The sequence below is a fragment of the Rhinatrema bivittatum genome, chromosome 5 (genome assembly GCF_901001135.1).
Source record: "Rhinatrema bivittatum chromosome 5, aRhiBiv1.1, whole genome shotgun sequence".
Lineage (NCBI taxonomy): Eukaryota > Metazoa > Chordata > Amphibia > Gymnophiona > Rhinatrematidae > Rhinatrema > Rhinatrema bivittatum.
Window position 1 is genome coordinate 343543303 of NC_042619.1, and position 13984 is coordinate 343557286.

The 13984-nt window shown below is 41.4% G+C and overlaps 1 protein-coding gene and 1 long non-coding RNA gene across 2 annotated transcripts in view; one reads left to right on the plus strand and one right to left on the minus strand.

Moving 5' to 3' along the window:
* Nucleotides 1-13984, minus strand: part of STK24 (serine/threonine kinase 24) — a 100017-nt gene that overhangs the window by 50910 nt on the left and 35123 nt on the right. The window contains 2 exon segments of the mRNA XM_029604482.1: nt 3477-3533; nt 10015-10245. Coding sequence (XP_029460342.1) covers nt 3477-3533; nt 10015-10245 — 288 coding nt within the window.
* Nucleotides 1-13984, plus strand: part of LOC115092967 — a 67854-nt gene that overhangs the window by 23583 nt on the left and 30287 nt on the right. The window lies entirely within an intron of this gene.

Here is a 13984-nt window from a genome sequence, read left to right on the forward strand (position 1 = left end):
CCTTCGCTTTCAGTTTTATTTTATAAACTGAACACAGGAGAAAAAATGAGCGGAAAAGTCATTTTTCTACATATTTCTTTTGTTTTAACACTAAAATTCCCAGGCAAAATAAAACTAAATGAATATCCCTACGTTTGTAGCCTTCAAAAACTGTCCTGTCTTGGTTCTATAAAAGTTTGCATCATGTAAGTTGGAGCAGGTAAATACAATCTCTCACAGTGGGGAAAAAAAGCTTTATAAAAGGATGAACCAACTGAAGTAATGCAGAACTTGATCACGTGCATACATATATACATAGTAACATAGTAATGATAGCAGAAAAGGACCAAATGTTCCATCCAGAAAGTACAGCGAGCTTCTTATGGTAGTTAACTGCTGCTCTGTGCAGGTTACCCAATGTTTCCGTTAAGGGTACTGCCGCTCCATGCAGTTATGACAACCCATAAAAATCACGGCTAGCAACAATTTTACTGGGTGATGAGCCTTCTTGAAAATTCAGTGCTGCTTGACAAGATTTGTTTATGGACTTGGTCGTAGAGGCAGTCTTATGCTTTTTCCCTTATGTCGGGGTATCAGTATCCTAGACCATAAGTCAGGTCTCATGATGGTTGTTGAATTCCCCTTACTCCCCCCTCCACTGTCAAAGCAGAGAATGATGTTGCAGTTGTGTCAAAGCATCAAGCTTTATTGGTTAAGGGTAGTAACCCCCCCATGCCTTCTGTTTAAGAGTAGTAAACACCGTTCCATGCAGGATACCCCCATGCTTATCAGTACCACAGACCATAAAAGTCGGGGCCCTTGTTGATTGCTGTCCTGAATCCAATTCCCCTTTTCCCTCTGCCATTGAAGTGGAGAGCAATGTTGCAGTTGAATTAAATCAATCAAGGACACGTTATATATAGATGAGAATTGAGTGTACCTTCATACGATGCAAACCGTATAGGTTCTGCTATCGTGTCTGTGAGCCTGTATATGGCTTCTAATCATTAGGCACCTCAATGTGGTGGTTGAATTATATTAGTGTCCACGGGTTTGCGTGCTCTTCAAACCTTATTACTTGAAATGTTATGCCAAAACACTGGCCTTAAACGCCACTTATCTCATGTTTGTTCAGGTGGTCTTTCTTGTGCCGCCTTCAGAGTAGGATCCATTTACCATTACACACTATCTTCTATCAGTCAACCAGTTTGTAATTCACACCACTACTTTGGCGCTCACTCCCAAGCTTCTCATTTTATTCACAAGCCTCCTATGCAGGACCATGTCAAAAGCTTTGCTGAAATCAAGTAGATCACATCACGCGCTCTTCCTTGATCCAATTCTCTAGTCACCCAATCAAAAAAAAATAAATCAGATTTGTACTGTAGTGTTGCAAGGATTGATAGTAAAAGGATAATTCGGCCTGAAATCTGCATACAGAAAGTACACGAAGACTTAAGTCTGCTTTGAAAATTCGAGCAAATGCGCATAAGTCTTCTTCGAAAATTAGTGGGTGTGCATGGAACCCTAGAACATGCACGCACAATTAAACCTGCAACTTAAAAGGTGTGAATGTGTCTGGGGATTTACATGCATACTTTTGAAAAAAATGTATGTGTAAATGGTTTCCCCACCCCAACTTCACCCCCAGAACACCTCTCTCGTGCATGTAAAAGTACATACAAAAATCACTATTGTGAATACTTTTAGATCAACATCGACCTGGGCAATTAACTAATGCCCATTCACATGTTGAAACTTCAGACCTAAACATCTAGCTGCAAATATAGGACTGAATTATCAATCTTTACATGCGAAAAAATTGACACGCAAGTAGCCTCTACTCACATATTCCATATTTTATAAAAAGTGGAAAATTTGAGTGTATTTTCACTTTTGTGAACATATAATACGCATGTAAAAAAGGGACGGTTTAGGGGCAATTCCAGGGCAGGACCAACATTATGCATGTAAATTGCTGTTTTAAAAGATATTTGTTTGCGTATTTTTACATCTGCTAATTATCTAGCATAAGTGATATTAAACATGTTTATTAATTAGTTCTCCCAAATCAAAAAGTTGCCTTATTACAGTCTTTATTACAGCTGAATTATCCCTCGAACTGAGGAAAGACTTCAGAACCAAGCATGCATTGTTCTTGCAAAGATGAAAACATGTTTTGGTAGCTTAATCATGGGTCAAAAAATTTGCTATCCTCCCAAAAGTATTAGATAAGATAAAGCGAAAATAAAAAAATATATTTTTTTATTTTCGCTTTATCTTATTTAAAAACTAAGACCTAGATTTATCAAATTGCTAGAGAAAGCAAGAATAACACCAGTGATAGAAAAAGGGGAGTGTTTACGGTGATTTGAGATAGCACAACATGCAGTTAGGAAATTGCCATGCTGGGTCAGACCAAGGGTCCATCAAGCCCAGCATCCTGTTTCCAACAGAGGTCAAAACCAGGCCACAAGAACCTGGCAAGTACCCAAACACTAAGAAGATCCCATGCTACTGATGCAATTAATAGCAGTGGCTATTCCCTAAGTTATCACACCCGCTGCAAAGTGCCCAGGCAAGCATTTCCATGTTTTGGGCTGCTCCTGGAGAGATATTACGACTCTTTACAATGCTCTCACTGTAGGAGGGTCAACTAATAACTCGAGGTGAGGTTTAGGTGGTAGTCTAGGGGGGCAGTTTTACATGCACAGAGGTACGAACAGCACAATACCCATCAGTGAAGATATAATGTGATTTGGAGTGAGGACACAAAGATGAGATTTGTACATTGTACTCTCGTCCTAGCTTGATAGCAGCTATGTAGAGAGTGCAAACTAGATAGAGAGTACATGATACAAATCTCATCTTTGTGTACCTTTCCTCACTCCAAATCACATCAAATCTTCACTAGTGTGTACTGTGCTATTCATACTTCTGATTGTGCATGTAAAACTGTCCCCCCTAGACCACCACCAAAACACCTCAAGTTACTAGTTGACCCTCCTACAGTGGTATAGAAAATTGACTTTGTGCCACCCTAGAGGCGTGCTCTCTCTCTTGCCCAAAAAGGGATTTGCGATAGTTCTTGTAAATCCCGTTTCAGGCATATCACACACCATAATGCCAGGAAAAAAGGTGTAGTTATTTCCAGCATTAAAACGTGCAATAACATGCATTACACTATTGCATGCAACACTGATACACCCATCATTTTATAAACTCCTTCCCTTGGATTAAATTTTGAAAATTTGCATACGCATTTTGCGATGCGTTATCGCATGTGTTATGGTGTTATCGTGGGTATTAGGGCCCCAACGCGATTTGATTAAACTACCCTGTTAACATGATGTGCTTTTCAATTCAGAATTACTTGGCTGCTGGCTTTGGCCATCGTTTCGCTGTCATAGATGCTTCAGGGTGGAAGAATATATGAGAATTCAGCACATCTTAATCTTGGAGCTGCCTAGACGTGCATTGTAAATGTCCATACTTACTAAATCCAGAGCAGAGCCTCCACCCAAGTATTCCATTATGATCCATAACTTTGTATCCTGAAAAGAGAAATAGGTAACAAGCATGGTAAAGCTACTAGATAGATTAACATTTCACTGCCTCACACACATTTTATGGCACATGCATTGAGTAAAGAAGAACTTCATTAGTTTTAAATGTGCCACATGCTAACTTCATGGAGTGCCCCATTGTCTATTATCTGAAAGACTAAATAACCGATTCACATCTACCCGTTTCTAGACTTCTCATGATTTTAAACACCTCTATCATATCCCCCCTCAGCCGTCTCTTCTCCAAGCTGAAAAGTCCTAACCTCTTTAGTCTTTCCTCATAGGGGAGTTGTTCCATTCCCCTTATCATTTTGGTAGCCCTTCTCTGTGCCTTCTCCGCAATTATATCTTTTTTGAGATGCGGCGACCAGAATTGTACACCGTATTCAAGGTGCGGTCTCACCATGGAGCGATACAGAGGCATTATGACATTTCCCGTTTTATTCACCATTCCCTTTCTAATAATTCCCAACATTCTGTTTGCTTTTTTGACTGCCACAGCACACTAAACAGACAATTTCAATGTGTTATCCACTAAGACGCCTAGATCTCTTTCTTGGGTGGTAGCACCTAATATGGAACCTAACATTGTGTAACTATAGTATGTGTGATTTTTCCCTATATGCATCACCTTGCACTTATCCACATTAAATTTCGTCTGCCATGCCGATGCCCAATTTTCCAGTCTCACAAGGTCTTCCTGCAATTTATCACAATCTGCTTGTGATTTAACTACTCTGAACAATTTTGTATCTGCAAACTTGATTACCTCACTTGTCGTATTTCTTTCCAGATCATTTATAAATATTAAAAAGTAAGGGTCCCAATACAGATCCCTGAGGCACTCCACTGTCCACTCCCTTCCACTGAGAAAATTGTCCTTTTAATCCTACTGTTTTCTGTCTTTTAGCCAGTTTGTAATCCACAAAAGGACATCGCCACCTATCCCATGACTTTTTAGTTTTCCTAGAAGCCTCTCTTGAGGAACTTTGTCAAACGCCTTCTAAAAATCCAAGTACACTACATCTACCAGTTCACTTTTATCCACATGTTTATTAACTCCTTCAAAAAAGTGAAGCAGATTTGTGAGGCAAGACTTGCATTGGGTAAAGCCATGCTGACTTTGTTCCATTAAACCATGTCTTTCTATATGTTCTGTGATTTTGATGTTTAGAACACTTTCCACTATTTTCCTGGCCTTGAAAATCAGGCTAACCAGTCTGTAGTTTCGCGGATCGCCCCTGGAGCCCTTTTTAAATATTGGGGTTACATTTGCTATCCTCCAGTCTTCAGGTACAATGGATGATTTTAATGATAGGTTACAAATTTTTTCTAATAGGTCTGAAATTTCATTTTTGAGTTCCTTCAGAACCCTGGGATGTATACCATCCAGTCCAGGTGATTTACTATTCAGTTTATCAATCAGGCCTACCACATCTTCTAGGTTCACCGTGATTTGGTTCAGTGTATCTGAATCATTACCCATGAAAACCTTCTCCAGTACGGGTACCTCCCCAACATCCTCCAGTAAACACTGAAGCAAAGAAATCATTTAATCTTTCCATGATGGCCTTATCTTCTCTAAGTGCCCCTTTAACCCCTCGATCATCTAACAGTCCAACTGACTCCCTCACAGGCTTTCTGCTTTGGATATATTTTTTAAAAAGTTTTTATTGTAAGTTTTTGCCTCTATGGCCAACTTCTTTTCAAATTCTCTCTTAGCCTGTCTTATCAATGTCTTACATTTAACTTGCCAATGTTTATGCTTTATCCTATTTTCTTCTGTTGGATCCTTCTTCCAATTTTTGAATGAAGATCTTTTGGCTAAAATAGCTTCTTTCACCCCCCCCCCCCCCCCCCCTTTTAACCATGCCAGAAATAGTTTTGCCTTCTTTCCATCTTTAATGTGTGGAATACAACTGGACTGTGCTTCTAGGATGGTTTTGGGTTGGTTTTTTTTTGTTTGTTTGTTTTAACAATGACCACGCCTCTTGCACACTTTTTACCTTTGTAGCTGCTCCTTTCAGTTTTTCTCTTACAATTTTTCTCATTTTATCAAAGTTTCCCTTTTGAAGGTTTAGCATGAGAGCCGCGGATTTGCTTACTGTCCCCCCTTCCAGTCATTAATTCAAATTTGATCATATTATGATCACTATTGCCAAGTGGCCCCACCACCGTTACCTCTCTCACCAAATCCTGTCCTCCACTGAGAATTAGATCTAAAATTGCTCCCTCTCTTGTAGGTTCCTGGACCAATTGCTCCATAAAAATGTCATTTATTCCATCCAGGAACTTTATATCTCTAGCATATACCGATGATACATTTACCCAGTCAATATTGGGGTAATTGAAGTCTCCCATTATTACCGCACGACCAATTTGGTTAGCTTCCTTAATTTTTCTTAGCATTTCACGTCAGTCTCACCATCTTGACCAGGTGGATGGTAGGAGCTCTTGATGAGCCAATTGTAGAGGTAGGGAAAGACCTGTACACACAGCCACCTTAGTTAGGCCTCTACTACTGCCAGGCACTTTGTGAAGGCACAGGGAGCAGATGCCAATCCGAAGGTATTGAAAATGATTCCCAGCCACCACAAACCTGTGGTACTTTCTGTGGACCTGAGAAATTTCTATGTGGGCATATGCATCTTAAAATTGAGGGAGTAAAGCCAGTCTCCCCTTCGCAGGAGAGGAATAAGGGCACTCAGTGAGACCATCTTGAACTTTTCCTGCCTGAGGAATCTGTTCAAAGCCGTCAAGTTCAGGATCAGACAAATGCCCCCTGTTCTCTTTGGGATGAGGAAATACCAGGAGTAGAAGCCACTTCCCTGCTGACTGGTCGGAACAGGCTTAACTGCCCTGGCCATTATGAGGGCAGTATTGCCCTTGAGCAGTATTTCCTGATCCACTGAGGACCCCCAAGAGGGGCATGGGTGAGAGTCCAGAGAAAACTCCTGGAAGTGCAATCTGTACCATTGCCGGACAATGGAAATGACCCATCTGATCATGATGACGGCCGTCCACCAGTCTGCAAAAGACCGTAGCTGTCCCCAGGCTGGAGGGTCTGCCATTGCAGGCACAGGGGTTTGGCTTATGCTCCCTCGCAGCAGTCAAAACCCTTGGCAGGGCTTGGCTGAGGCCTAGGGGTGCAAGCCTGTCTAGGACCTTGGCCCAGCCTGTTAAGACCATGCTCTATTGACTGGAGAGTAGTACTTCCTTGGCTGGTAAAAATGGCAGCGAGGCCCCTGCCTGGAAGACTTTTTGCCAGAGAACTGTGGGTCGGAAGTGCTAGCTGGAAGATGTTGCATGGTCTCATGATCTTTCAGCTGTGCTACTGCCTCCTTAATTTTATCCCCGAAGAGATTCTCCCCAGTGCAAGGTCTTCACCTCTGGCTGGAGATCAGAGGCATGTAAGGTCTTCACCTCTGGCTGGAGATCAGAGGCATGTAAGCCAGGCCATACAATGGGCACCAATACCCACTGCAGCCACTCTGGCCGCCCATCTCAAAGACATCATATGTGGATCTCACTTCATGTTTGTCGCATTCAAAAAACTCTGCTACACAACCTTAAGGAAATCCTCCTGCAGTTGAGGGCGGCGGTCCACCAGCTCCTGAACTTGCTTCAGGAGGTTTCTGGAATACTGGTAACAGGCAATGCGAGCTGCCAACATCGAGCCTGGGAAAACCTAGGGCTTCAGGGCATCTAGGGCCCTGTGTTCACGTCCTGGAGATGCAGAAGTGTGGGTACGGGACCTCAGTCTTTTTTAGGTTGGACTCCACCACCACAGACTGGAAAGGAAGCCGACATTGTATACCTTGTTCAGCCCACCACTAGTTTTGAGCAGAGTCTGTTTTCTGGTTAAACAGAGGAACTGAAATGGGGTGCTCCCAGAATCAGACAAACCATTCCTCGATTATGTCGTGGACCGGAACTGCTACTACTTCCTTAGGAGCATCCACGAATTGAAGGACCTCCAGCATCTTGTGCCTGGAGTATTCCTTCATCAGGAGCTGGAAGGGCGACTCAACCATGGCATGGACAAAACCTGCAAATATCAGGTCCTCTGGAAGTGAGCGGTGCCTCTCCTCCGGCAGGGATGGTTCAGAAGGAGAACCTCCGATTCTGCTGAGGAAGACATGGAAGGCTAGACTTCCCACGGGTCACAGGGGGTGTCCTCCTCACTTAGATCACCCAATGACACCAGTGGAGGAGACCGTTGGCCTGAGACACAGAGAGCCCCGAAGGAACCGACAGCACCGGAGATTTTGCTGGCACTGGGGGTATCGATGGTGTCGATGGACCCAGCAGGTCAGTGCATGGTGGGTGTGGTGCTGTGGAAGAACCATTGGTCCTCCCTCTTCTGAAGAATCAGCGATGGGAATGGTTTCCGATCGCAGTCGCACCAGTGTCCCCCGCGGCATCGAGGGCTCCCTAGGCATCAGCACAGGTTGCGTTGCTAGTGCACAGAGGAGCAAATCTAGCTGCTCCAGCAACGGTGCCAATACAGACAGTGCAGGCTCCTGTGGTGGTGGTGGCCCCGAGGGAGTTGGTGGCTTGATGTCTTGTAGGGCTCGTCCGACTGCCAACCGCACACTGAGCTTTAAACTCTTCCTTGAATGCTGCCAATGACAGGACAGTTTGACGAAGGGAAGGCGGAACCTGTCTCCCCCTCAGAGCCCGGCACCTGAACAGTGGGGACCACTTGGGCCCTTAGCCTCAGAGGTTGATGCCTCATCTGTACAGGGCAACTACTGGAATTTCTCAGACGAAGCCAGTGCCTTGAGCTTGGAGTCATGGGAGGAAGTGCTTCCTCACTTTCCCATGATGCTCGGCCCAGTCTTTCCCCAGCGCCAAGGGCTATGGAGAGGAACTAGACCTAAAATGGGAAGAAAGACATAGGCTGATCCCCAGTGCCTAACTCGCTAGGGAACCGGTAAACGAGATTGCAGGACCAGTACTTACAGGGTCTTCCTTGCCCCCGATGCTGAGGTCAAGGGCTCAGACTTCCTGGGCCCAAATAACTTTCATCTTATCAAGACGCATGAGGTGACCCTTGGGCACAAAACGAACAGCCGTGCACATTGTATTTTTGTGCCTGGGAGCCTCTCACAGACTTCATATGGTGGTCTGTGATGAACATATTCCGGGGCAGTGGAGGCAGCGGCAGAACCCAGATGATGCCATAAAAAAACCAAAATAAAAAAAAAACAAAACACAGACCAGTAGTCGATGGCCGGTGGCCACCGGGAGATGGCACAGTCTGATTGACTGCACAGAATAGGGACTTACCATGACCCGGTGAGAAAGATAACCAAGAGGCAACTCAATTGTAAGTTTTTCCAAGAAAAAGCGCAAGCTTCACATCTGCTCCATGGAAAGAGAATGAAGAGGGACCCTGCGTGGATGTGTGGGGATAGGGGCATGCTCAGTATGCTCGGTATGCTCAGTGCACTTAGTGAAAGTTCTAGAAACTTTGACAAGTTTTCTGTGCCGGGCTCCACCTGATAATGTCATCCACATGTGAGGACAAGCAGGTCCTAGGAGAAATGCATATTTTCAGCACTAACCCACTGAAAGTACAGCCTCAGACATCGAACCATGTTGAACTCACTGAAAATCCCTTCTATTCTCACAGGATACCAACAAACCACTCCATTTAAGCTACCTACTCCCCAAAGGAATCTGCCCCTACCATCTCAACCCTACCAACTGAAAATCTGAAATGTGTTTTTTGCACAACATTCATGAACTCCCAATACACTTTTTTTTTACTTTATATTGATTGTATTCAAATTTATGTTTTGATGAAATTATATTCTAAGTGTGATAATTTTCATGTAACTCGCTTTTAACTCTTTTGCTGGAAAGGTGGGTTGTAAATAAGGACTTTTTTTTTTTTTTTAAGGAAGTAGTTCTATATAAAATCAAACAAAACACAAAACAAAAACAGTAAAACACACAGCAATATTTGGAGTACAACTCTATATAAATATCAAAACAAAATCTACATACAATACACACCACCACAAATGAGAGGATGTGGTTAAGGCAGTTTATGTAGCTGGGTTTAAATAAAGGTTTGGATTAGTTCCTGAAGGAGAAATTCATAAACTGCTATTAATCAATAGGGAATAACCACTGCTTGCTGCAGGCATTAGTAGCATAGGATCTACTTAATGTTTGGGTACTTGCCAAGTACTTTTGACTGGGATTGGCCACTGTTGGAAACCGGATACTGGGCTTGATAGACCCCCTTGGTCTGACCCAGTATGTCAAAACTTATGTTCTTATATTTCTATATCAGGACTCTACAGGTCCAAGCCAGACCCAACTAGACAAGCACACAATTTGGACTTCAAAAGATTAATAGCTCAAATAATGCCTCATTGTTAAATACCTAATTTTCTATGAATTTCTGCTCCAGGTTTGAGTCAATACAGTTAATAATGTGATACATTAAACTCACCTTAAGAAAGGATCCATAATATTTGGTCACATATGGACTATCACATTGGCTTAGCACTGTAATTTCTTGTTGAATGTCTTCTATTTCATCTTCTGCTTCTTCCAGATCAATAATTTTTATAGCTACAACCTTCTGAGTCCGATTGTCTATACCCTTAAACACTTCACCAAAAGAACCCTTGCCAATTTTTTCCAGTTTTCTAAAAAGCTCATCTGGATCTGTTTTCAGATTCTGTGGAGAAAAAAAAAAAAACAACAAACACAAAAAACCAGTTTCCAGCATTCATTCAAGAAATGTTCATTTATTAACCATCAGGTTGAGCAGAAAAAATTCCTCTGCAGCCAGGTCATCACCTGGCAACCAACTGAAGAAGAACGGTGTTCAAATTATTATGGTTAGCACTGGTCATTTTATAACACTGTGCCTCTGAAGCCTGGCCAACTAGCAGCTATAAAAGGCCTAAGAGTCATCACTGGATTTCCACCAAACTGCACAAATTTCTCAGTAACAGGTTTTGGGGGTTTTTTTTCCTCCGTCAAGAAGATTCTACAAGACTGTTGCATGCCAAAGTATGCCAACACCTTTTTTCCTTTGCTCCCATTAAATAACCCCCCCCCCCCCCCGTCTCCCATACAAATAAAAAAAACATCATTCAAGAAAGACCTGAATCCACAGAGCAGCAAAATTTAATCTTCCTAGGAAGCTTTTCCTGTTTCAGGAAGTTGGCTGACAAATAAAATGCTTACTCTAGGGACTGGACCAGTGGTTCGTGGCATGCACCGCTATGCAGAGAAACCGGTGGTCAATTCCTAACGTTGGTTTCTCCTGCTTCCAGGGTTAAGGGTGCTGCAGAGGAAGAGTTTGCAATCCTTGGGGTGACAAAGTCCATCACAGAAAAAACATTTTTTTAAACCTCTATAATACGATGTATGGTCCTAAACATAATAATTCAGGATCATATTTCTAAAACCGATGAAATAATATTTAATGCTCATTTATTAGGAAAACCTCAAAGTATGACATTAACTCACTTTAAACCAGCCATAGAACCCCCTTTTTGTTTTGAGCGATACTTTTTTACGCTTATTTTTTCTTTTTTTATGTGTATGTATTTCTGGCTTGGTTTTTTGAGCATTAACTTGCAACCTGATTGTAAAACGCAGGTTGTCAAATTTTAATCATTGGTTTCCAAGTTGAGATAATATATTCTTGCGCATTGGATTTAACTTTTATATTTAGGCTTTTATATTTTTAAACTTTTAAAAGACACTGCCACTTATCGGTAAACGAAGAGCAGCACTTCTGAAACGCCCAACCCGACACGGCTCGTGTTTCGTACACTTCTTCAGGGGTGGCTTTTAAATTGTGCTCTAGGAAACAAAAATACGTATAGTTTCATTGTTCTCATGTTGAAAAAATAACTAAAGTTTTTCAAATACATACGTTTGCAAGTGTCAGAACTAGTTTCCCAGCCATTGCTGAAGATCGGGTTTAAAAGATCTGCCATTTTTCTAACTAAATTTAAACTGACTGGCAGATGTGAAGCTAACCATTGGGATGGAAGCAGAACAAATGCCACCAATGAGAACTCATAGCAACGTTGACCATTCAATGCTTTCATTTAAGCCTTTAGGTGCTTGTGCAGAGAGGGTGAAAATCCACCATTGTTCACGATGGTTTAACTGACTGTGAATATCTCCGCCACGAGGATGTTGTGACACTTGTTCTAATACTGTCCATTTGAGGTGAGAAAAAGAATGTTGTGCCTGGATACAATGATTAACTATAGGAGCTTCTATGTTGGCTGTCTTATTACGACTCCTGTGCTCATATAGACGAATTTTAATCTGTCGACTGGTTCTGTCTACATAAATTGATGAACATGGACACTGGATTAAATATATTACTGAAGTTGATTCAAGTTGGTATTGTTTTTCTTTTTATAAATTATTTTACTATGAGGATGTTGCCAAGAATTGCCTTCTAAAGTTTTAAGACACATGTCACATTTTCCACATTGACGATGGATTCCCTCAAATGACTGAGGGATCGTAGTCGACAATGATGCTTGAATAACAAAGTCCCAAATGTTTTTATTCCTTTGAAATGAAAATATTGGAGTATCTGAAAATATGGGCTGAAGCTGTAACATGCCAATGATGGCGAATGCTATTGGCAATCAAATGAGACTTGTCACTATGTTGCAATACACAAATATCTGCTGTGGGCGCTGTCCTTGTTTGATATTGGTAAAAGGGCTGTACGTGGAGAGAAATATGCTCTTATATACTACACTATAAGGATATCCACGTTCAAAAAAAATCTATATGCCAATCGAAATGCTTGAATTTTGAATTCTTCCTTTGTTGAACAGTCTATGAGCTCTGAAAAATTGACTGGTGGGAAGACCATTTTTAAAAGCCCTAGGATGAAAACTATTATATTTAAGCAAGTTGTTTCTGGCAATGGGCTTCCGGTACATTGTTATGTGTAGTGTATCACCTTCTTTGAATATTAATATATCTAAGAATTCTATTTTGTGTGTACTTTATTGTACCGCACATTTTAAATTGGGATCTAATGTATTGATCCATGCTGAGAACTTCTTTAAAGAACAACAATCTGGTCCAAAAAAATAGGTCATCGATGTACCTAATCCAGAATGGAATATGAGTGAATCCATGATGAATAAATGAAATTTTGTTCAAACCGATCTATAACTAAATTTGCAACAGACGGTGCGCTACTGACGAGCCCATCGCTATACCGTGGACTTGTAAATAAAATGTATCTTGAAACTGAAAATAGTTATTTACAAGTCCACGGTCCATCAATTTATGTAGGCAGAACCAGTCGACAGTTTAAAAATTAGTCTACGTGAGCACAGGAGTCGTATTAAGACAGCCAACATAGAAGCTCCTATAGTTAATCATTGTATCCAGGCACAACATTCTTTTTCTCACCTCAAATGGACAGTATTAGAACAAGTGTCACAACATCCTCATGGCGGAGATATTCACCGTCAGTTGAACCATCGTGAACAATGGTGGATTTTCACCCTCTCTGCACAAGCACCTAAAGGCTTAAATGAAAGCATTGAATGGTCAATGTTGCTATGAGTTCTCATTGGTGGCATTTGTTCTGCTTCCATCCCATTGGTTAGTTTCACATCTGCCAGTCAGTTTAAATTTAGTTAGAAAAATGACGGATCTTTAGCTCCGGTAAAGCCGATCTTCAACAACAGCTGGGAAACTAGTACTGACACTTGCAAACGTATGTATTTGAAAAACTTTAGTTATTTTTTCAACATGAGAACAATGAAACTATACGTATTTTTGTTTCCTAGAGCACAATTTAAAAGCCACCCCTGAAGAAGTGTACAAAACACGAGCCGTGTCGGGTTGGGCGTTTCAGAAGTGCTGCTCTTCGTTTAAAGACACTGGCACTTATCGGTAAAAGTTTAAAAATATAAAAGCCTAAATATAAAAGTTAAATCGAATGCGCAAGAATATATTATCTCAACTTGGAAACCAATGATTAAAATTTGACAACCTGCGTTTTACAATCAGGTTGCAAGTTAATGCTCAAAAAACCAAGCCAGAAATACATACACATAAAAAAAGAAAAAAATAAGCGTGAAAAAGTATCGCTCAAAAAAAAAGTGGTGTTCTATGGCTGGTTTAAAGTGAGTTAATGTCGTACTTTGAGGTTTTCCTAATAAATGAGCATTAAATGTTAACATTTCATCAGTTTTAGAAATATGATGTTCCTGAATTATTATACAAGGTCCACCACAGTGCAATAGCAATACCTACCGGCTGGAATTAAGGCCAACGACTAAGGTTCAAGAAACAGTACTGTGCCAAGCCCCCAGCTGAGGACTAGTACTGCAATGATGGCACTAAAGATAGCTGAGAGAGAAAATAAAAACAGAAGAAAGATCTGCTGCTTTCAAATAAAGGCTCATGGC